At 32.4% G+C, this 27,010-nt stretch overlaps 1 protein-coding gene across 1 annotated transcript; it reads right to left on the bottom strand.

The window, feature by feature from the left end:
- Positions 1–592: 592 nt before the first annotated feature.
- LOC131033025 (TMV resistance protein N) lies at positions 593–8,180 on the bottom strand. The gene is made up of 5 exons (XM_059218481.1): positions 7,563–8,180; positions 2,843–3,926; positions 2,426–2,722; positions 1,245–2,321; positions 593–1,159 (listed from the first exon to the last, which is right to left on the bottom strand). Exons 1-5 carry the CDS (start codon positions 8,096–8,098, stop codon positions 797–799), a joined length of 3,357 nt encoding a protein of 1,118 aa, XP_059074464.1. The 5' UTR covers positions 8,099–8,180; the 3' UTR covers positions 593–796.
- Between the last annotated feature and the right edge of the window lie 18,830 nt (positions 8,181–27,010).

Below are 27,010 nucleotides of genomic sequence, written 5' to 3'. Positions count from 1 at the left end.
TTATGTTTATTCATTTTTCAACATACACATGCATATCAACATATAGATCTTTAACACAAGTCACTCATAGAGTGACCTCATCAGAAGCAAAATTTATAACAAGGCATGCCATTGCTTACAAGTGTAATTACTACTTAAATGTTTAAAAGAAATTCAAGCCTTATATTAGTAAAAAAAATCAAATTAATTTTATGACTATATGTAAAATTCTGCAATGATTATTATTAATAATGAAGAACTCAATCTTCATACAATTCCAACTTTAATAATCATAAATAGCCATTTTTTCTCCTACAATTCTCTCGTCCCAATTATGGATCACACGATCTAATTTGTAATGTTAATGCAAACATTCATCTTATACAATTGAACACAGAAACAAAATAGTACCAATCATAACAGACTTGAAAAACTGAACTCTCTAGTTAATAACTAAAATAGTACCAATCATAAGGAAATCTAATCTCTCTAATTAATAACCATATTTATGATAAAAAATTATTACCTTAAAAAATGAAATCTATATTCTCAAATCTTCATGTCTCTAACTTAATTAGATGCATAAAATCAATATTCTTTAATAAACAAAAATGATTCGATTTTAAATATTAGATGCAATACAATTTTAATATTTTAAATTTAATTTTTCAATAATTTATCCCCACGTTATAATCACTGTGATAGACTTGTTACTATTGACCCTCACAAATATCACCCGTATTTCCCAAATGTTGCAATAATTTGTAAAAGGCATCTACAACACTCTCTTTCTCACCCTTCAATAATAATCCCAGCTCTACACTATCAACTTGTGGACTAGATTGAAACTTTGCGCGAAGATAGATTTTAAAACACCTATGTATACCCATTTCCCGGCATACACCGTATAATTCCATGAGGCACAATCAATGTATTTAGGCACTTTTAGACTGATGTCATCGGATGCGGAATTTATTTTGATTCCTCGACTACTTTCGTAATCGGATGCGGAATTTATAACAAGGCATATCATCAATGCCTCGCTGGAAGAAAGCTCTTCCGGAAAGACGCACTCCGACTCATTCCGGGCCAGAGTGAGACCAGGAAATGTAAAACACTCCAACTTCGCCTCCACGCCAGGCGCTGCATTACAACGTACAGTGCATCTCTCTGGCCAGTTCTGCAATAATGTATACAATATAAGAAGCATTAAACACTGTATTACATAATAATAATAAGTTCAATTATCTAAAATTAATTATTACCTCTCTATTTATAGTTTGAAAGCAAGGTACAAATTCTGATATGTCACGTGCTGCTCCTAAGTGTTCCCACCTCAAACTTTCCATAATCTTCAGGCTTTGTATGACTTCCTTCCTCAATATGTCTAACGACCTGCAATTTTCTAAACCTTCTATTCTCCTAAGCTCCCCGCACCCCAGTATTGTCAGATTCTCTAACCTTAGCAGACCACAATTAAGGTTTATGCTTTCCAACTTTGAACAATTGCAAAAGCTTATGTCCGTGACTGATGTTGGCAAACTATCGATCTCTACTAGGTCGTGATTGCCGACAAGATATAGACCTCTCAGACTGGGGCAACATTGTGGAGAGATTGATATCCTAGACACAGAACAACTAGTCACGACCATATATTTGAGCCCTCCGGCTGAATAAAGGCACCCCGGCTGAATAACCAGTTCTGTGAGCCCCGAGCAATTATCAATTCTCAGTAAATAAAGGCTAGTAAGCTTAAAAAGCTGCGCAAGTGTTCCCGACGCGATCGTCAACTCATTGCATCTGTATATCTCTAGATATAACAGATTTGTCAAATCGCCGAACTTGCTAGGCAGTGATTTTAGCTTATCACATCCGTCTAACTTGAGGTACTTCAGCGGTTGGAGCCGGCAAAACTCCTCTGGCAGACCTTCTATACCACTGCATTTTGTCAACTTTAGACGCCGCAGATTTATCAAATCGCCAAACTTGCTAGGCAGTGATTTGAGCTTATCACATCTAGCTAACTTGAGGTACTCCAGGGATTGGAGATGGCAAAACTCCTCTGGCAAACCTTCTATACCACTGCATTTTGTCAACTTCAGAAGCCGCAGATTTATCAAATCGCCAAACTTGCTAGGCAGTGATTTTAGCTTATCACATCCAACTAACTTGAGGTACTCCAGGGAATGGAGATGGCAAAACTCTTCTGGTAGAGCTTCGATAGGAGCTCCTTTACCGTAAAAGGATATCTTTTGCAAATGCTTTAGAAATCCTATTGACCTTGGAAATCTCTGGAAGCTTTCGGCATGAATGATTTTCAGCACTCTCAACTGCACAGGGACCTGCAGCCCAGTTTCCTTTTTAATTAGGCAAGACCGTTCAGCAACTAGAAGAGATTTTAAGGTATGGCTGCATAAATAACAGTAAATAGAAGAAAGATACTTACATCGCCAATCTCGCTCCACGGTTCTTCTAATTTAGAGGCCTCACGAAGCTCTAAAGCTCTCAACTTCTTCAACGAAATCCATGGCGGGAGAATTGTATGAGGAAAGTTGACCCATCGCAACCAGAAAGGGTCTGCTGATAGTGTTGCTAATTCTTCTGTTAAATAATCGTTTTCAATGTCCAGGATTTTTAAACTTCGCTTCCCCTTAATTTCTTTACCAGATTCTCTGACAAGCTCCACAAACTCTTCATAGAACTCGTCTGATTGGGCTTTAATCCCCCGAATCGACACGCTTTCCTAGATGGAAAAATTTAAAAATCAGCGAGTTCATAAAACAATTAATGAGCCGCCCAATTAATGTACAAAATTTGCTTATTGAAATATTGGATAGCATAAAAAGAATGATATTAAACTCACCTCCCCCTGTTTCTCAATAATGTGGGTAATTTGCTGCGGTGACCAAAGGCGGTACGGGGCCCTTGTCTCTGCAATTTGTCTTCCCAAATCTCTCAGCTGATCATGCATTCTGATGTAGTTCCTCCGATCTACCTCAACCAAACACTTTTCCACAAGTCTTTTCAAACTACACACACCACTCCATCCGCACCCATCCCACACTGTGATGGCTGAATCTGTCTCTGTTCCTATAAAGAAACAAGATATATCTAAAAATACGTCCTTGTCTCTCTCACATAGTGAATCAAAGCTCACATTTAATATGCTTCTAATGTCTTCCGGCAATAATCCAGAGACCTCCTTCAATTGAGCATCCCAATATTCCTTCGACTTTCCACGCACAAGCCCCCCTAATACCTTAAGGGATAATGGCAATCCCCTGCAGACTTCTAAAAACCTCTTAATGAGATATTCAAATTCATTTATTTCAAAAGGTTGTGGAAAAGCATGCCAGCAAAATAGTTCAATGGCATGTGGAAAATTTAACTCTTTCACCTTATAAATGGAATTATATGGGATTCCCCATGATGTAAAAAGACCAAAATCTCGACTTGTAATCACAATCAAACTATCATGTCTTAGACCATCTTTTATTGGCAAGAGAGACTCCAACTGATTTAGATGATCTACATCATCCAAGACAATAAATACCTTGACAGATCTCAAATGTTCTGTTAAGATTGCTTTCCCTTCTTCAACACTATCAAAGGATATATCATTCAATCCACCAAGGTCTTGGAACAATTTTTTTTGTGTTTCATGTAATTTTTTAGTCACTACATTTCGCACATTGGAAACAAAACTACATCTATAGAAGTAGTGTTTTTTCTTGTTGTAGTATTCTTTTGCCAATGTGGTTTTTCCACACCCACCCATACCTGTGATCCCCACAATTTTTACATTTTTAGAAGAAGATTCAAATACACTACTTTCAAAGTCTAGTAAGGTTTCATCAAGGCCCACAGGATGTTCAGCAACCACAAACGAAATCTTCTTAGGGTGCTCCAGTACATAATTTTCAATAGTCTTTAACAGTTCTTCATCACTATACAAAAAAAGCAATTTCGAAAAAAAAACCCCTCCCAAATCAGTTTTTTTCTAAAAACAAATTTGAAATTAATATAAATTAATATAAATTAACATATTTTTAGCTAACAGACAAATATCAACATGTTTTGTATACAGCCAATACTTTATACCCTTTAAAATAAAATTAAATAAGACAAGGTAAATAAATTACAAAAAAAAAACTCATATCTTAAGAAAAGGAGCTTTACAAATTCAAAATAATTTAAAATATATATTTTTAAAGTTTATTGTAAGAATAAAATTATTTTATATAAATGAAATAAGATTTCAATACTATTTTTTAAATATTAATTCATAAGGATGAAATTAGCATATTCGTGATGTCATTTTGCAATTAGTTTTGTGTACACCTTGACAAGAAAGATCTAATGTAATGACATAACAAGTGGTAGATTCTTGTGCAATTTTTTCTCATGTTCCTATACATGTTTACCATTGCATGTTCCTACCCCATCCTAATGTGCATTCACTCCTAGATGTTGTTCACCCATTTTAGGCTCATCCATTTATCCTTATAGATCAATTTTGTGGTTTGTGGGATTGACTTGGATCAACTTTGATCTCCATGGATCTAACTCCTTGCCTTCAAACATTCAAATTCAAATTCTATATATCTCAACACCTTCCACTAGTTGTTTTGAGCCAACTTAACACACATTTTTGTGATGTTTTTTTGTCATGGTTTTTGAAGACAAAAAAAAAAAAGATTATTTGAGTAGGACTTTGATTTGGGAGATTAGAAATGAACAAAATTTACACCTTCCACTAGTTGTTTTGAGCTAACTTAACACACATTTTTGTGATTTTTTTTTGTCATGGTTTTTGAAGACAAAAAAAAAAATTATTTGAGTAGGACTTTGATTTGGGAGATTAGAAATGAACCAAATTTTTGCATCATTGTCACAAATCATCTACATATTTACAAATGATGCCCTTGATCTTTCACATTACCATCTTGACTGTTCAAAGATCATAGAAGATTGAGTAGCATATTTTTCATGAGCCAACATTCTATTAGATCAAACTCACATAGTAGATATCATATCTACATATCAAGTCATTTTTTAGTAGGTTAAGATCAATCATGTGCCCTATAAGACCAACCAACTAAATTTTCTATGATAGTTTATAATTTCAAAAACAATACAATACTAATGGGAGTAAATTTCAAAAAAGTGGCGAATCTATTCTACATTACATCAACATTATTATTTCAATATTATTTCTAGAACCACTTTATCTTCATATTTAATATTTTTTTATTTATGTTTATTTATTAATTAGGGCAAATATTTGGTAAGGTTTATTTTACACACTCATTTTTTGTGAACCCTACACTTCTAGACCCAACCTTACCTTTTATCTTATTTAAAGTTTTAGATATCATCGATTTTAATAACATAACATTCAACTCATATCTAATCAAGTTTAAATCCATCCATGTTTATCATTATTTTATTATATTCTAGTGTTTAGAAATTATTGTAATATTTCCTTTGTACCCACCCTTTCAGTACCATTGTTTTGACATTTAGATTTTTTCCTTACATTTTGACGTATGGTCATTTCAAATATTATTAATTTTTTATCAAACTTGAATCATATTATGGACTTGTTTTATGTATTAGTGGTTACTAGCATTCTTCTTCTCATGATGATGTCCAAGGAGATCATTGTATCTCTATATTGTCTCCCTAAATGAAATACTACCTAGAGATCTTTGTTTGGAGTATGGTAATTATATAGCCTTTATATTTTTAGTTCATTAAAGTTTGGATATTCTCTATGATTTTTACAATTACAATATTTTACTTACATGATTATAATGTTGCATAAGTTAAATCTTATGCTTCTTTATGTTGTGACACATTATTCAATAAATTCCATATTATCCATGCATGTTTATCACATAATTTACCCTTTAAACATATTACATATCATTTATATCATGATGGTTCTCCTATATGTACATAGTTTATATATCTATATGATTAATTTCATATCATCCATAGATATTATCACACAATTTACCCTTTTAACATGTTACATATCATTCACGTCATGACGGTTCTCCTATATACATAGCTTATATATCTATATGTTGTACTTTTTAAATCCACCTTATCATGACCCTAATTTTACATTTGCTATAATATTTTAACCTAAAAGTGATTTTACACATTAAAACTAAGAATAATACACTTCACATCATAATTGAATCTCATGAGTTACCTCTACCGCAAATTATTTAAGAAATTAGTTCTTCATATATTGTCATTAGATATCAAAAATATTATCAAAATAAATTTAGTTGATAATAGATCAAGGAATGAGTTAGTCACACTATATATAGGTAATGAAGTGGTGAACAAACTAAAGAATTTATTTAGAGAAGTAGGTGGTGTATTGAAGAAACTAGAGAACTATTTTGTGTTTGAGTTAAGTCATTGGTTCAAGTAAAGGTGATTATACAATCTTTGAGAATATTAAATTTAACAACCATTCTATAGAAAACAAACATTTTGTTCAATGTCAGTAAGTGCTTCCAATAAAACTAGAAAATAGTCCATGGCATTTTAAATTTTGTCTATTTTCACTTCCTAGGATGTCTTTATATTCTATTCCTTTTTGGAGAGACATATATACAACATTGAAAGACAAGCTCGAATATAAGTGAAGTATCCAAAAAATGTTTGCAATGCTTTTATAATCGTAAAAGTGGGTAGTAGTGATAAAAATTGGTACTTTTTATCACCCACAATGCGTATTTATTTGTTGCCCAAATATTTGGGTTGTCACACTTGGGATGTCTCTATGTCTCGCCAATAGTTTGCAAATAAGCAATTTGGAGTGTTACTACTATCTATCATCAAAGTTGCTAAAATACAACTATAACAACTTGTAAGGTGTGCAAGTTGTTAAAACAAAAAGGGCATGTAGAAAAGGGAAGTAGGTTGTTGATGAGGAGAAAATTACAAAAGACTTTTAATTCTCATAAGCATGTTACAAAAAATACAAATACAACCAAATGGAATACTCAAGATGGTAGAAATAGTTTTTCTTGGATCATTAGTTACTTAATCATGATTTTAGCATTAAATTTTGTGCTAGATTTGGGAACCTTAATTAACCCATAATTTTTTTAACACATAAGCTTAGAAACCATTTATGATTTATGATTTTGATCTTTTTTATATTTTAAATCCATAAAATGATGGTTTTATCATATATATTTATTTATAAATATTATTATGTTATCAAATTTCTCTAGATTAGATGATTATCAAACTAGTTATTACATTCAATTTGATCTAATCCTACATTTAATTTCAATTATCTTAATCTTGAAACTTAAATTGATTTAATCCTACATCAATGAAGAGAAATCGTTTGTTCACTTTTCTTTACACGTCTGAAATAGCTCATTAACAGTAACAAAAAGGAGACTGGAAGAAAACTTGAAATCAGATTTCGATGATAATTAATCTTTTACAATCTTTGTCAAAAAGGGAAGAGATTCCATAGTACTAACAACTATGCAGTATTCTGAGATATAACATGCGATAAAAGGAACCGAGTACTCGATACTTACTTCTCACTGTTGACAATGTGGCCTGTTAAATATGAAACCCTTTCCAGCGCCACTTTCCAATCCTCAAGAGTTCCTGGAGAATATCTACCCTTGGCTTCGTGCTCGGAAAAATCTTCAGCATAGATGCCTTTTCCTTGACAAATCCAATGGATTTTACTGGGATCAACATTGTAGAACACAGGAATGATTGGCTTCCCAGTATTTACCATAACCGATAGCTCGGCCAAACACCAAGGGGATTCTGCATATCTAGGTGAAAGAATAGCAATATGAAGGAAAGACGATTTCATGGCCTCTTGTATCTCAGATGGAATTGAATCGCCGAGTTCAAGCTCTGCTTCATCTAAGAAAACTTCAACTCCCAGGGGTTTGAGGGTGTCGTAGATAGAGGCAGCCAGGGTTTTCTTAGTGTCAGGGCCACGATGGTTTATGAATACATCGTAGCGGGCCCTTTTTGGTGGACATGAAGACGATGCAGATGTAGATGCAGCTGTGGATGGCGGCAGAATTTTCTCAAAGGCATTTGTCGTCGCCATGGCAAGGGATTAAATTGAAGAGGAACTGAAACAAATAATTAAGCAGGGACAGAAAGAACGGGTGAGATTGGGAAGACAGCGAGCTAAGAGTTAGAATGGTAAGATGGTGAGCAAAGCGATAAATAGTGTAGCAGGGACAGAAAGAACGGGTGAGATTGGGAAGACAGCGAGCTAAGAGTTAGAATGGTAAGATGGTGAGCAAAGCGATAAATAGTGTGTGGAAGTGCACATATTCCGTGGATTGAAGACCCCAGCAACCACACAAAATTTTCTACGCGGTTTCCACATACATTCAAAGATGAAACATCCACGAAATTCCACTGTAAATCATACGCAACACTCCCTCCCTGGATGAAGCGGCCCCCACAAATCTCAAAAGTTAGATTTAAAGCAGAAAGCATCCCATCACTTCATTAGGTCGTTGGAAGAAGCGATTGCAACTAAAGATGGATGCCGTGTACAGCAAGCATCAAAACTATTCCGACTAGAAACAAAAGAAATTGCTGAAATTTGTACCAAAGTTTCCTACGCGTAAACGGGCAGAAGAAATTATATGGAAATTTCTAAAAGAATATGTGAAGACTTTCTTGCGCTTTAACAACAGAGGAAATTATATCGAAAGACTTTAGGGCATTAAAAAGATTCGACAGGAAACTGCTGAGACATTTCCAGGAAGAAGGGCATTGGAATGCTCAAAACAAAGTATTTAGTAATGAATGTTTTGAGGTTTATTTAATTTGTATTGCATAAAATTTATAATTCATTTTTTTTATCTATATTTTTACAAAATTGAAATTTTTATTCAATTATTTGTGATAAATAATATATGTTTTATTTACTATTATTAAAAAATAAATAAAATAATAATTTGTTATTTTACAAATATAATTTTTTATTAGTTAAAAGTGTTTCGTAATTTTGATTGTAAAAGTATTTTTATTTTCAAGATTAAATTATTTAATTTTTAGAAGTTATTTGTTGGTATATTTTTTTTGTTTTATCATGATGTAATTAAAGTTTAGAGGTAACATAATTTTCCTGATATGATTTGAATAACTTAAGGAAGAAACTAATTAGACCATGTGTCAAGAAAGAGATCAATTCTTGGATGATTATGTGTCATATAAGGTTAGTATCATATGACACTAATATGTTCTCTAGTGTGAAATTCATCTAGAGAATAAAATATTAAAAAAGTCAGGCAATGGGTTCAAGCTATTAGGCTCACCTACAAAATGCAAAATAAGCTTCCATTATAGAGAGCAACAAGAAGTGTGTTGCTTGATTATGGATGCAAAAATAATAGAATGATATAAAAGGTATACAATAGATACATAAGTTACAAGAGGATTCTTTCTTATATAAGCATGATAAAAAGGTAGGACAACATAGCATTATGACAAGTGCCTTAATCATATTACATTAAACACAAAAAGTGATTAACTCTAATGGTTCCCTAAGTAAACTTAAGTAAATTAGTGCAAATAGGACCTATGAGGTAAACCAATTAGATAATATACCCAATTCACACCAACAAATATTGACTTGACTAATAAAAAAAAAGACTAATGTGATTTTTTTTCTCTTACTCTTTGGTATCTAGAATGGGTAAGAAAAGTTTGTGTTTACGAACACATGAGAAGAATTTTAAGTGCAACTTGAATGAGATATGTTTGGCCAAAACCTTGTTGAGGGTTCAATCAGCAATAATGAATGATTATATATATATATATATATATATATATATATCTGTGTGTGTGTGTGTGTGTGTGTGTGTGTGTGTGTGTGTGTGTGTGTGGATACATGTGGCCTATAAGATTGGTTATGGGGTTCCTATGTTCTTTATAGAGCTCCAAATTGACATGTTTGAATAATTTAGTTTTTCTCTATAAATTTACAAATGTAAAAAGTATGCAATGAATTAATTTAAATACTATGGCATAGCAAGAGCTTATAGAAGCATATGCTAGGTTAGCCCCAAATGGTTAGTGAAAATGGGAAGAAATTTTGGATTTATAATTTGAACATTTAAATGAAACAAGTAAAATTTGAGTCGATCAAGACTAACTTACTTCAATCGCATAACCTATAAATCTAATATGTGACTAGGGATAGTTAATCTCAAATTGAGAATGGAACACATGCAAATATGTGTAATTATGAAATTATGTTGATTAGTGATTAGAATTGGAACAAAAAGTAGGCAATTAGGTTTTTAGACCCTTTGTCACGAACCCTATTTTTTCCATAATTATTTAATTAAGAAAATAATGTTTATTTTTTGCAAATAAAATTGAAATGAAATGAAAATGGAATTGTTAATAAGATAGGAGATCGAATGCACTGAAATGATTTGTATACAATAGAATAATCAGTAATAATTTTTAAAACTGGGATCGTCATTGCTAATGAGCAATTGAGTGCAAGTGAATGCAGGAACTGGTGAATGCAGACAAAAGTGAGAACATGGTTCAGGTAGAGTTGTCTGAGCTCCTGGATTTCATTAGAATGGATGGAATCTCTCACACACCACAGTAGAAAGTGCAATTGTGATTTCATCGATGCATGATTTTTAATTAATGAAATGTTATGAGTAAATGGTAATCATTACATTTATTTTGTCTATAAAGGTGAAAATTAGTTTGATATTTTGAAAGAAAACTTATGTAATTTAACAACTTAATGTTCTTTATAAGGATGATTTAATGTCTCTAGCATAAGAGAATGCAAATATAATTTTATTTATTATTGACGTGTTTACAATTATATGGAATTCGTACACGTGAACTTTCGATAATTGTTTTATAATTTATGTCTTATTTTAAAGTGATTAAGATAATCTTTTCAATTCAAAATATTATGTTTTTAAATATGCTTGTATATGATTTAGGATTAGGATTTTATATATATATATATGTATATATATATATATATATATATATGTATATGTATATATATATATATATATATGTATATATATATGTATATATATGTATATATATCTATATGTATATATATGTATATATATATATATATATATATGTATATATATGTATATATATATATATGTATATATATATATATATATGTATATATATATATATATATGTATATATATGTATATATATATATATGTATATATATATATATGTATATATATATATGTATATATCTATATATCTATATATGTATATATATATATATATATATATATATGTATATATATATATATATATATTAAAACCTTTTTACAAATAGAAATAAATAAATCAGACGTTTAATATATATATATACAATTAAATTATTATATATCCTATTGTTTTAACTAGGTTTTCTTTTTAATTTAACATCTAAAAAATTGAATGTAATATATATTATTAAATATAATATTATTTGTATTAACATATTTATGCATCAAATAGCGAAAGGTGGCGGGTTTGATTAAGGATATCGACTGTTAGGCAAACCGATAGGCAAGTCGCTCTGGTTGGCTTGGCCATACTCCCCGATCCTCGATGTATTAGAAGTCGATGAGTATAGCGACATATTGGAAGCCACCGAGACTTAGGAAATGCAGAAACTATTGCAAGTATGTATTTTCAATGTAAGTAAAGGTTAATGTGAGGGAGGTCGATAGTAATATCAACCACTCCCCTTATTTAAAGGGAGGGGTCAGTATTACCACCGACCACTCCTCCTCTTCCATAAACAAACCACGATGGGTAATGTTATCCTTAACACCTACCACGTGCAACCACTAAAACTTTATGGTAGTTGGCAGGTTAATGTGGCAAGCGTAGTAATGGAGGGAGTCGACACACCACCGACTACCCCCCCCCCCCTTATAACCACGTTTCATACACGTAGCAGACATTAAGACTTGGAAAATCACTTTACACATAGCTAAACGACTTGCAAAATAATCGGTATTAATGGTGACTCGGAGAAAATTAGCGAGTTTAGAGAAGGAAGTTGTTGGGTTGGTATCAACTATGCATGCAAACAAACACGTAGAGTTTAAGATGATCAGACCTTGCAACCACAATGTGTTTGAAGAGATGTCAAACTCATTGAATTGGAATGAGAAGAGTTCATTGCTGCAACGGTTGGGTATATTTAATACAAGTCACAGTCGACAAAGGAGGAAAGTCGACTTGGTATCATGAGAACTTAGAAAACCGTTTGCAAGGGAGTCATTATTAATATCTAGAAACGACATGTGCAGTATGGCATCGAGTGAACTCACAATAATGGTTCCCACTTTTTTGCCACTTTTGACACTGAGATGAACACTTTTAAAATAATCTTCAACTTCCGACAACTATAAATTTTAAACTATAAAGAATTTGAAGATGATGTAAATTAGTGATTTGTAGCATTTTGTCTCTAGATTCTATATATATATTTTTCAAATTTTTTTGAAAGATTTTTTTTAAAATTTTTCCATCTCCCTCAAAAAGTAGTTTTTTACAACAAACTACATTTTTTAAGAGTGATGTGCCTCTCGAAATGCATAACTTTTTTTCTATAAATGATAAAAACTCAATTCTTTCGAATTTTGGTTTGTAACATCAATATCTAGGGCTTGTAGTTGGTTTGATAGTGATATGTTCAATATTTTTTATTTTATTAAGTTTTGAAGTCCGACTAGTCATAATTCCGACATAGGTTTAAGTTTGAACACATAACTTGTTCTATATATATTGAAATTCAATATTTTTTTTTGTTAGAAAGAAGACATCAATACCTGGGGCTTAGATAGTTTTCAAAAACTTTTTGAAATAGTTTCCTATTTTTTACAATGCGTTGAACAGAGAAGTTCATGTTTGGTCAAAAACCTATGTTTGGTCAAAAACCTATGTTTGGTCAAAAACCTATGTTTGGTAAAACTAAAAAAACAAGTTCATAATAAGCTCAATATGTAATAATATTATATTAATTGGAAAGTTTTCTTTGAGGACTACAATACTACATTTTGGGTTGTCAAGATCATTCCATTTAAGCCTTCAACCAGAGGTTTGAAGGCCAAAAATCTGCAAAAATATGTAGAAAGCTCAAGAGAAGTGTTAAAAAAGGGGTTCAAGCGAACCCCCCATTTTTAGGGGGGTTCGATTGAACCCCCCTATATAATTGGAAAATGACATAATCAAGTATTAAAGGTGCTTCGCTCGAAAGAGTGTTCGAGCGAAGTGGGGGCTTCACTCGAACCCCAAAGGGTAGTCCGTTCGAACACCCCCACTTCACTCGAACCCCCCCTAAACGAAATTCTCCACTTTCGCCAATTTCCTTCGTTGACAAAAGTGGGAACCAGCTTTGTGAGTTCACCCTGTCACATAAGAAGTTAATGGATAACTTTGCATGGTGAACACATAAGAATTCAAAACCATTTAGGACTATTATGTTGTATTAAACCATGTGTGGTGTCATTAGAATCAATCCACCACTAGGAGAGATAGCTCGAAAGTAGGAAAGAAGGTAGATGACAACACTATATATAGACCATTGAGTTGGAAGAGAGAAATATAGATGCAACAAAAGGATTAGAGAATGGAAGGTAGAAGAGAAAAGTAGTGGACATTTAGATGTGTTTACGACCAAGTCGTAAAAGATTGATGATGATCATCTCAGATTTAGAGTCAAATTCCAGAGGAAAGAGTTGAATTTTGGAACAAGGAAGAGTGGCAGACACTCCAGAGGAACAATGACCTTCTTGAGAACTTGGTGAGATAGAAAGAAGATAATAATTCATTGAGTAGAATTAGTCAAAGGTAGGCTCTGTTCTAACAAAATTTGTTGTAGAAATCTAAAGAGAAAATGTTCTATTTTGATTAGACTTAGACATAATTAGAGTCATAGTTTTTAGATTTCTGATTATGAGAATTTTGTCGAATGACATCAAAATACATTCTTTAGAAAATTATATTCTATACATAAATGTCTTAAGGAAAGATATTCGAAAAGATTGTTGATAAACATAAGTGAAATTCATAGAAATTAGACCACCAAATCCTCTAGAAACGGAGTAAGAGGATAGAGTGATTGTGTGTACAAAACTTGTAAATCTAAATCAAAAAGAAGATGAAATACTAGGATAACGAATTATTAAATATTGAAGCTTATATTGTATTCGCAAAGAAAACACTTACACTTTCAAATTAGATCCTTGCATGAAAAGTAAAGATGGTTATTAGGTGTCTCGTTTGAAAAGCCAAATAGATATGCACTTTATGAATTTTCGTCATGTTAGATTGTTATGGAAAATTAGTGAAATCAGTTAGTTGAGTTTTTAAATCATGAAAAGTCACATATTAGTAGTAAACTAAATATGTTGTTCGAGAAAAGAGGTAAATGAACCAAGACACATGGAAAGATAGAGAGCTTAGACGATATAAACTTAGAATTTTAAACCATAAGAAATGGAATGTATGTTAAAGGTTGTGCTATTTAAATGTTTTGATAATTGAATAAAAGAATGTGTACTCATTTTATTCAATTTTTATGTAAAGATACATACATGTTTTACACCTTCTTAATATTTAATTCTTGTCTTTAAATTGCTTGAAAGTTAGATGCGAAAGATTGTTTTCTTTCAGATGTATATTTGTTTATCCATGAAGGATTGCTTCCTATCAGATAGGATTGGTTTTAACGAAAGATTGATTCTTTCTATTTCTACTTAACGAAAGATTGTCTTCTTTAAACATTGTATTTTTATCTTATGAGAAATAGGAAGCTAGAATTGAAAGGCAAAAGATTGTCTTTTGTATATATTTATTCTAGATTCATGTGAACAAAGCTAGATAGGCTTGTGTTTGTGGAAAGTTACCTTCCAGGACAAGTGCCGAATGTGGAATTATAGAGAGAATAGTTTGTTTTTTCTAAACTATCTTTTATTGCTATGCATGGCATTATACTCGGTCGAGTAACTTATTGACCATTAAAACAGATGGATTTATTTATGCTCTCTACCACATCCTTGATTGATCTTGCATGTTTCTTAATGGAATTAGAAAAATTAATTGCATGTATCATCTAGGTACGCACCAGATTCCATCTTGTCTTTCAAAAAAATTTGCTAAGAAATTTGTGCAAGGTCGGGTATTCTTGATTTACTAAGAATCCCAGGGAAGTGTAAGCTTTGAGGTTGGGCAGAAAAAGCGTCTGGATCTTCTTCTCGTCTTCATGCTAAAGATTGCATTGAAGATAGCTTGGGTTGTAGATGAAAGAATGCATCTCACCCTTTACTTTGTGTTATTTGTTATTGAACTTACGGCAACTTGAAATGCCTAAGTATTGTATGATTGAGATACTACTTATATCGATTTATTGAATGAAGAATATTTATCTTTTATAGAAATTTCATGTTTATTATGATATAAATGAAATGATCAAATGAAGCTATGGAAGGAAAAGTGGAATGAAATAGACTTATTAAATGAATTATGAGTTTATTTGAGAATAAATAGTTTTTCGGCTATTATTAAAGTTAGCACGATTTACGTCTTTACATTTTGGTATTAGAGCACAATTTATAACTCTAGGGCATATGAGTCCACTTCATGAATGAAGTCATGTGCTTAACAAACTTGCTATTGGATATCTAACGCATGAAACTTGCAAATTAAGAAGGAGCACAAAGCTTTTACAAGGCGAATTGATGACAACAACCTAGAAGAAGGAGGATGGTTGATTAAGGAAGAAATATTTCCCTCCTACTATGGAATGAATTCAGGATATTCAAGATAAGAATGATAAGGTCAAGGAAGGCAGTTATCTACTTCTAGGATGAAAGAAGAAAGGAATCAAATCCTAAACCAAGAAAGAAAAAATAGCTAACCAAGCTGAGTAGGGTAACAGAAATTCCACCTACCATTTCCTTGAGAGACAAGAATAGTTGGACTACCCTATTAAGGAGATAGAGGAAGAATATCTATATGAGTATATCCCTATTGAGTCAACTATTCTTAGTTCAGATGAGTCGAAAGGATATACCCCATTGACTCCATGAGAAGAGATATAAATTTGGGTGATATCATTTATGAACAATCGATAAATAAAGTTGCTTTTTACGAAATCAACATGGTGTCCGGATAGATGGAGAAAGAGTATCTCCTAGAATGACATACTTAATGGACACATACGTTGGATAATAGTTTATTGAGTAAGAGTTGGGTACTTATATAGTAAAGTTGTGGTTGAGACTTTATTGATAAAAATGATAGTTGTTATTAGAACCTAGATGCTCGAGATGCTTGATTTATTAGACTGGTAATTATTCTAACTAATCTCTTGCAAAAGATATTATTCTATGTCTATAGTGTACGAGGTAGGTACTATATGGATAGGAATTATGGATGATATGATGAAATCTTCATAGGACTCTGTATTCTAGTTTTGTTTCCTTATCTTCAATCATGAAATTGTTGGTACTATGTTTGATACTCTCTCTCACACACTCTGGAAAAGATACCCCAACGTGTTGTAACACTCCTTCATATGTGATTACCCCTAGTCATTCATTACATTTGATATGTATTTGATTTGATGCTTTATTTGGCTTATTGATGAATTATTTGATCATTGATTTTTGAATTAGTTTTGACTTCTTACCTTGATTATATTTCCTTTTTTTTTTCTAAAAGGATGAGTCACTAATTTAATGTTCCATTATGCGCATTTTATAATCTATTGTTGAAATTGATCACTTGTTCTCTTAACCTTTATGGTGGGTGATCTAATGTTTAAAAATTTTATTGTCTTTCGGTTTCATATTATATTTCGTCCTTATCATGTTCATAGAAAACCCCTGATAGTATGTCCAAGAGAGTAAAAGAAAAGAGTGTACCAATGATAGGCGTTGTGTCAGTTAGGACAATAATACTATGTGTGTGTGTGTGTAATTTTTAGTTTGAGTAAATTCAATGTGTGGAATAACTAGAGGATAGGCCTTATATATATATATATATATATATATATATATATATATATATATATATATATATATATATATATATATATATATATATATATATATATATATATATATATATATATATATATATATATATATATATATATATATAGTAGAAAGACAAATTCGAATTAGTTCATCAATTATATGAGATCTTACTTCCTTGGTTTTACCCTCGAGATCATGGGACCATGTAAGATGTCTTTTGTTAAAAGTGGGTTTTGGAGTCTTGAACATCCAAGGATATATGGTCTCTGGCATAAAGACACATTTGCAATAATTAAGTAAAAAGGTTGTGCTAGTAGTTGAATAACATATGTTATGATGTTAAGAATTTTCTTTCATCATGGTTGCCTTGTTATATGTCGATTAAAAGTATTCATATTAATTTGGAAATCTTAAGGATTGATAGAAGTATGAGGTATGAAGCAAATTGAGTTGGTTGGAATAGTTGGAAATAAAAAGAAGTCAAATTATGGGTTCTCATAGATCAAGGAAATTTTAACTACCATGGTTACTATAAAGTCAAACTTGAGATAGCAATAGATGTAGAATCACTTGGAAGCAAAACATTATTGAGGTTTTGAAAGTAGATATTTTAGATTTGATAGATTTGAGATAAGAACTTGAGGGTAATTAAGAACGTCAATGAAGGATGTACTCATTTAAAGGAAGAAACTTGAGGAAGTTAATATTGCACCTTATTTAGAATATTTGGAAATATCTAGTTAATCTAGAGATTGTTGATAAAGATGTAACGAAACTAAGAACTTTGGAAAAAGGTAGTTGAGTATGTAGCACAAAGTTTAGCGAGTGAAAGTTGAGCATGATCGTATTATAAGACTTTTGTATCAAACCTAAGTATAGGTGGAAGGAAATCAATATGAAATTTATTCAAGAATTGCTTTTGAGTAAGAACAAGCATGACATCATAATTGGTTATTGTCAACAGATTGACAAAGATTGCATATTTCGTACTTAAAGATGAATCATTGAATCTTGTGAAGATATTTATTCATTCAACTTATCTATTGCATGGAGTTTCAAAAATAGAAATATCAAATAGGAATGTCTGGATGACATTTTGGAATTGGACAATATTGAATATATCTTTGGGAACTAGATTAAATCGGCATGACAACTTTAAATAGATGACCAAACTAAAAAGAGTTAATCAGGTAGTGGAGAATTATTTTTGATGTATTGCATGAATTGGAAATGTGAGTGGAAGAAATATTTTCCTTTGGACTAAGTTGGCATACAACAAAATTTGTTCATGTGTTTTTAATGAATGATACCCATTATGATGCTTTATGACAGAAATGACGAACATTTGTTAGTTGGGATAGAATAAAGATAGGATCATCATTGGTTCTAATATGCTTAAAGAAATGAATAAGCAAATGAAATTGATCAAGAATATATATTGAAAGAAATAGTCGACAGACAAGAAAAGCTATGATAATAGAAACAATACTTTCTAATATTTGTTAATGAAGAAGAAATTCTTTTGAGGGAGAAGCCTCATAAGAGCTTTATTTTATCGAAGAAATTATCAAAGTTGGTACCAAGATATGTGGGACCCTTCGATGTGCTGGAAGTTATGAATCCAGTTGCTTATGGGTACAGGATCTAGGAATGGTGCTAGTGGAGCACATCTGAATTCTTGATCGGTGTAGTGTTAAGCTACATAGCAGAGATTTCACTCAGTATTGGATCTAGTGGGACCAATATTCTGATGATAGTGCTACTTGGGAGAATGATGTGGCGATTGACTGTCGTATTCATCTTTTGTTTTCTTAGAGTAGTATTTGCTTGATGCATGAAATACTTGAATACTCTGATTTTGATTTACATGTTGTAAATTTGGATAGTATAGATGATACTATTATTGTTATATTTGATTGAGACCACAATGTATGGTTAATGTTTATGATGTTGAGAAAGTATGTGCTTATTGATAGAATAATAAGACATCGAAACGATGTCTCTTTTAAGAGGGGAAGGATGTCACGAACCCTATTTTTTCCATAATTATTTAATTGGGAAAATAATGTTTAATTTTCGCAAATAAAATTGAAATGAAATGAAAATGGAATTGTTAATAAGATAGGAGATCGAATGCACTGAAATGATTTGTATACAATTGAATGATCAGTAATAATTTTTAAAATTGGGATCGTCATTGCTAATGAGCAACTGAGTGCAAGTGAATGCAAGAACTAGTGAATGCATATGAAGGTGAGAACATGGTTCAGGTAGAGCTGTCTTAGCTCCTGGATTTCATTAGAATAGATGGAATCTCTCACACACCATAGTAGAAATATTATGTTTGTGCAATTGTGATTTCATCGATGCATGATTTTTAATTAATGAAATGTTATGAGTTAATGGTAATCGTTACATTTATTTCATCTATAAAGGTGAAAATTAGTTTGATATTTTGAAAGAAAACTTACGTAATTTAACGACTTAACATTCTTTATAAGGATGATTTAATGTCTCTAGCATAAGAGAATGCAAATATAATTTTATTTATGATTGACGTGTTTACAATTATATGGAATTCGTATGCATGAAATTTCGATAATTGTTTTATAATTTATGTCTTATTTTAAAGTGATTAAGATAATCTTTTCAATTTGAAATATTATGTTTTTAAATATGCTTGTATATGATTTAGGATTATATATATATATATATATATATATATATATATATATATATATATATATATATATATATATATATATATATATATATATATATATATATATATATATATATATATATATATATATATATATATATATATATATATATATATATCATATTTATTTTAAAACCTTTTTACAAATAGAAATAAATAAATTGGACGTTTAATATGTATCTACAATTAAATTTTTATATATCCTATTGTTTTAACTAGGTTTTCTTTTTAATTTAACATCTAAAAAATTGAATGTAATATATATATATTTTTTAATGTAGTATTATTTTTATTAACATATTTATGCATCAAATAGAAAAAGGTGACGGGTTTGATTAAGGATATCGACTGTTAGGCAAGCCGCTCTGGTCGGCTTGGCCATACTCCCTGATCCTCAGTGTAGCAGAAGTCGATGAGTATAGCGACATATTGGAAGCAAGCGAGACTTAGGAAATGCAGAAACTATTGCAAGTAACAACTGAGAAGGGGTGGTATTTTCAATGTAAGTAAAGGTTAATGTGAGGGAGGTCAATAGTAATATCAACCACTCCCCTTATTTAAAGGGAGGGGTCGGTATTACTACCGACCACTCCTCCTCTTCCATAAACAAACCATGATGGATAATCCTCATCTTCCCATGTGGCATCTTCAACTGGTAGATTCTTCCATTGAATGAGATGTCCATTGAGTTTTCTAACTTCCCCAACTTTTTTGTACATATTTTGAGAATGAAATTTAGTTACAATATGATTCTTCCTTCTTCATCAAGCTCTAGTAAAAAAATTTGTCTAGGGATGGTATTCCCTATTAATTTTTTCAAACAAGAAACATAAAAAAATGGGTGTATCTTGGTTGTTGGTGCCAACATAAGCTTATAGGAAACAATATAGATCTATCATTTGCATGAACTAGTATGGGCCATAATATTTTGGTGATGAATTATTATTATGTTGCTTCAATGGTATTTTCTTATAATGGTGCAATCTCAAGAACACCCAATCCCCTACTTCAAAACTTCTTTCACTATGATATAGATCCACTTGTTACTTGATTCAATTTTGTGCCATGGCCAAATTATCCTTGAGTCTTGAAAGTACTTGTTTTTTATGAAGCATGTGGTCCTCCATAGCCTGAACTATTGTTGCCACCCTTAATGATGATGTGAAGGAAAGAGGCTAATATCCATATAGAGTCATAAAGGAAATATCTTTATGGGCTATGGAAGGAAGTGTTTTGCCACTATTTTGCTAGTGGTAGCCAATCTACTCAATGTAATTATTTATCTAAAGTGAAACAACTTAGATATCCTTCCAAACACTTATTAAGAACCTCATTTTTATCATTAGATTGGGGATGGTATGAAGAACTATGAGCCAATTTAGTTCCCACGCATGAGAATAAATCTATCAAGAATTTACTCGTAAAGATAGGATCACAATCACTAACAATAACCTTAAGGGTACCATGTAGCTTTTATATATTATCCAAAAATATGTTTGTCACTATACTCATTGTAAAGGATGGGATAATTCAATAAAATGGTCATATTTAGTGAGGTGATCCACCACTATTGTGATGACATCTTACCTTTAGATCTTGGGACACCTATGATGAAACCCATGAAGACCTCTTCCCAATGCTAGCTAAGAATAACAAAGGTTGCAAAAGACCTAGTGTCTTAACTATCTCCCCTTTATTTCTTAAACTAACCAAACATTCAGCCACAACTTTTTGAACATACCCTTTTAGTCCTTCCCAAAAGAAGTCTTGCTTGACTCTATGATATGTCCTCAAAAATTTTGAATGGTCACCTATTAGAGAAACTTGAAGTTCTGTGAGAATATTTTGATTGAGAGTGGAATTCTTGCATAAGTATAATCCCCCTTTCTTCAAATATTATTTTATATCCCTCTTTCTTATGCAAAAATATGGGCTTATAGTGGCAAGGTAAGATGATATTTCACAAGTTGAGTTAGCTACTGGTTTTAAGTGTTACAAGTGCGGTTGTCGTTGCACCAAAAGATCGACCTGTTAATTCCCGATACAACGACTAGACTTATAAAATCCACAGGAAGCGATTAAGCCATGTCACAAACCCGAGCGTTGCACTACGCAATACAAGGAGACCAAGGGCGCACACCTTGCAATAATCATCCCCTCAATGCAAGTGAGGGGTTTGAACCTGTGACCAAGCTTTGATACCACTTGTTACAAGTGTGGTTTTTGTTGCACCAAAAGATCGACCTATTAATGCTTGATACAACTACTAGACTTATAGAATCCACAAGAGGCAGTTAAGCCATGTCACAAACCTGAGCACTACGTTGCACAACACAAGGAGACCAAGGGCGCACACCTTGCGACGCTAAGGTGGTTGTAGACTCCCTATTTCATAGTTACGTGTTGGATTTGGGCACCTTCACTGCCACCATAGACCTTTGTATTCTTCCTTTTAGATCCTATGGAGTTGTTTTGGGTGCATATATTGGTTGGATTCTCATCCGACTTATATTGATTATTGATTTAATTTTGTTAAGTATTTGGATGATTTGGGTGAGAGAGTTGAGATTGTAGGGGTCCAAAGACTTGTATCCCTATTCATGATATTGGTTATATGTAGTTGAAACAGTGTATGCAGCAAGGTTGTTAGTTGTTTGTAGTCTCTAGGAGTGATCTCGATGGGGGTGAGATTTAGGAAGTATCTCTTGATGATGACCCTATTCTTTGTGAGTTTGAAAATGTTTTCCCAAGTGAGATCCCTAGCATGCTACCTAAGAATGACATAGTTTAAACTTCATTGATCTTGTTCCTAGAGCTGAGCCTATTTCTAGGGCACCTTATTCTATGACCACTCAGGAGTTGAGTGAGCTCCATTTGCAATAGGAGGATTTCTTGGCTAAAGGCCATATTCATCCTAGTGTATCCCCATGGGGAGCACCTATCATCTTCATTAAGAAGAAGGACCAATCCCTTCACTTATGCATAGACTACCGATAGTTGAAATAGGTAACTATGAAGAATCAATATCCCTTGTTTAGGATTGATGATTTGTTCGATCAGATGAAGGGATTCAGAGTGTTCTATAAGATTGACCTCACATCAAGGCATCATCAACTTCATATTCATGAGGCCAAAAATCATTAGACTGCAGTACACACTCGTTATGGACATTATGATTTCATGGTTGTCCCATTTGGGTTGACCAATGCACCATTTGTCTTTATGAGTCTGATGAATGGAGTGTTTTGCACCTACCTTGACCAATTTGTTATTGTGTTTCTTGATGATATTTTGGTTTATTCAAGGATAGTGGAGGAACATAAAGCCCACTTGCATCAGGTTTTGCAAAATCTTTGTTACCATCAATTATATGGCAACTTGGCTAGAAGTGTGAGTTCTTCTAGACTGAGGTGAGATATTTGAGCCATATCATCTTAGGAGAGGGTATCATAGTTGATACCTCAAATATTTAGACTATTGTTGATTGGCCAAATAATGTCTCAAAGTTTCATAGTTTCATGGGTTTGGCAGGTTATTACCATCATTTTGAGAGACTTTTTAAGTAGGCACATCATATCACTTCCCTTAAGAGGAAACTAAAGAATTTTGTGTGGTCGAAATAATGTGCTCAAGGCATCTTTTTAAGCTCTTAAGAAGCATTTAACTAGTGCTCCTCTCTTGGCAGTACTAGATCTAGTAGGAGATTTTTTTGTTTGCACTTATGCATGTTTGGAGGGTTTGGGGGCAATTCTCATGCAAGATAGATGTGTGATTGCATATGAGTCTCATAAGTTCAAGGATCATGAGTTGAACTACCCCACACATGATTTCAAGGTAGATCTAGTTGTGCATGTGCTTGTGCATTGGAGACACTTCCAATTGGGTCATTGGTTTGAGTTGTATAGTGATCATTGTAGACGTCTAAAATTAATTAAATTTAATATTTAATTAATTTATCCTTTCTACATAATTAATTAATTTAATTATGTTATCCTTCTTCTTCTCAAAATCAATTTAATTTAATTTAATTAATCCTATCAACTTATAGTCCAATAATTAATTTATCAAATAAATTAATTATTTTCCCTATTCTTCTAAAGTTAATCAAATCGTTAATTCTTCTAAGTCCACTACGTTAATTAATTCTAATTAATTAACTTGGCCAAAGTGATTCCTACAAATCACTTCCTCTAATCCTCACTTAACTTTTAATTAATTCTTCTAGAAGCTTGATTATCATTATTCCTCAATTTTAAATTCATCCACTCATTCTCTCTCGTCATGTCACATCCTCCTAACTTATTCACTTGCTCCCTAATCTCTCATTATTCCACCTAATATCCTCCCTTAATAATTTGCACAATCCTAATCCCCATGATTAGGAGCAAGTCAACTCCTTGCCATAAATGGTTTTTCCCTTCTCACCTTCCAAACCTTAAATGCACCAAGTTTGGTCATTTCAAGGATTTCAAATTATTCCATTTCCCCATGCTTCTTCACTTCCCAAAGAATTTTTGATTCCCTTTCTCTCCTCTTTCTCCAATGCAATCCATAATTTGAGAATTTCTAATTCTCTTTTCCTCCCCGAAGGAATTTTAAATTCTTTTTTATTCTCCCAATGTACTTGGGGATCTCTTCCCCGTGTACCTCAAGGTGTGTGGAGACAAGAAATACCTTTATGGAAAATTTCTTGGATCCCACACCTTGTCCTCTCAATCCTTCGCATAACTTTCTCTCAACCTCCACCCTCCATTCTAAATCAATCTTGGCCCTCTATTTTCCTCCTCTCAAATCTATAATTTGGGGTCTCCTCCCCTCGTTTCCATATCCACCTCTTTTGCAATTTCATGTTGTCAATTTGAGCTTAGAGACATCTTCATAACATCACCACTATAACCATTTTGCTCCATAGTTATTTACTTCATCCATTAATCCACCATAGCAAGCAATCACCATTGTTGTTGTGTTGTGGAGAGCAATCCACATTCAATTCAAAGGACCAATCCAATCAATTTGAGGAGGGTCACATCCTTGACTTCACCGAAGGTCCAATTTGAGGGAGGAGAAGAAGGTATAAATTGTCATTTGCATATTTATGATTTTATCTATGTTTTTATGATTAATACATGCATGTGAGCATTCTAACCATTTTATCATCTTCAATCATCACAATTTGTAGTATATCTTTACTCAATTGAACCTAAATGCTAGGAACCAATGCTGGATGGAGTTCCTTTGTCAGTATAATTTATATGTTAACTACATTCAGGGTAAGGAGAACGTTGTCATTGATGCCTTGAGTAGGAGGAGGCATAATATTTCACTGAGGTCTCTTGGTGTGGCTTCGTGAAGTTGTATCCTTGAGGCACAACCTATGACACCTTATATCAGGAGGTGAGAGTGGAGATAGAGTATGGAAGAGTCCTTGAGTGCCAATTTTGAAGTTCTTCTTTGGAGTCGAATGGAATTTTGTGACATATTAGTCATATATATATATGTCCCCCTTGTTGATGACCTTCATACCTTGATTTTTTCTGAGGCACATTGGACACCTTATTCAACACAACCCAATATAAAGAAGATGTTTGTAGACCTTAGATAATTGTACCATTGGGTAGGGATGAGGCATAATATTGCTGACTTTGATTAAACCAAGCCACCAATCTAAATATGCACCAACACTGAAAGGTGTATGGGTATAGATAACTCACATTCAATCCATATATATGCAACCTATAAGTATACACTTCCTACAGCACTATAGAACTTGTAGACCCAACAATACAACATACAAATCCAAAAGAATAATCTGAGGCGCACAACTAAGTATACAATTATACAAGCACCAAATCACCAAGATTTGACTTGCCATAAACTCGTAGAAATACCACAGTCACAAGAATGCAAAAATATTTTATATAGGAATAATAGTAAGTAAGTCATACCAAAATAACCCCAAATTTGGTGCACTATGTGGTGATCTAAACAAGCTTTGCATCAACTATTCAAAGTCCAAAAACTGACTTTGTCTACACAATTTATGACCTCTCAAAGTAAAAAAGGAACATCTAAGTTCTAACAAACATTTCACTATGAAACACTTAAAAATCTAGAAAAATCAACCATTCCACTACATAGTGTTTAGAACCATCTTTCCAACAACTATAAGAAGTAAAAAAATGAACACTATATGCCCAAGTTATGCCCAATTGAAGAAAAAAGACCAATTCTATTATATGGAGAGCAAATATAGGTCGTACAACTCGCTGATGTTATAGGTGTCAACTAAAAATGTACTCCCCCTCCCTCATAGGCGTACCAAACTACATTATAAATCTGGCTTTAATTTTTATTTTGGTGGTGGAAAATAAATTTTGGTGAAATTTTTAAATAAATTAAAAATTTGTTTTAAGGGCTCATGAGCGGGGGGGCAAGCTTCCTCTCTCATGAGACTTGAAACTTTTCCTAGCGCTTAGCACTACCTATGCCACCTATCGGATGACATTGACAACTGTTGACATGGTTTTCAATCCTATTGGTGGTACTATTAGTACCACTTCATTGCAGTATGGGGTACAGGGTGAGGAGTCTATGGAGCCCCCCACCCCCTGTTAATTATTTTTAATTTTAATTTTATTTTAGCTTAATGAATAAATTAACAAGCATGCATAGTAAATATTATTATTATTTTCTCTACAACTAGTATGATGATTGTATGTTGTACGACGGGGGTCAGGGGCTTTTTTTTTTTTGCATTTTTTCAACTTTGCCCAAATAGGTCAAATTTTATGTCAATATTTGTCTCTTGGGCCTCCTAGATCCAATGGTGAGTATTATTTTTTACCAAGTTGTCATTTTTAAAGCCTCCCTCCAAAGCCCTCATAATGAGCACCTATTAAAACCCATTTTAAAACAAGGTTTCATAAACACAGGTCTGCAAAAGATAAACACAAATCTCCAACCCCAATGTTGAAGTAATTTTAGGAAAATTATCTAATTATTTATTTATTAGGTCCTTTAATTGCATTTTCACTTAAGCTAGACTTAGGTGTTTTTTTATTATCTAGAGTTTTCTTTTCTAGTTTTAGTTCTAGATGTAGTTGAACTTAATTTAGCTCCTACTTTGCATTGCTTTAGTTCTACTAATTTTAGCATTAGAGTTTGTACCTAGGGTTTCACTCATCCTTTATAAGGATTCATTCATTCATTCTAATTGTACCTCCAATATTGT

This window comes from Cryptomeria japonica, chromosome 3 (genome assembly GCF_030272615.1).
Source record: "Cryptomeria japonica chromosome 3, Sugi_1.0, whole genome shotgun sequence".
Lineage (NCBI taxonomy): Eukaryota > Viridiplantae > Streptophyta > Pinopsida > Cupressales > Cupressaceae > Cryptomeria > Cryptomeria japonica.
The sequence above is the reverse complement of the archived record's forward strand: the minus strand, read 5'-3'. Positions and strand labels throughout refer to the sequence as shown.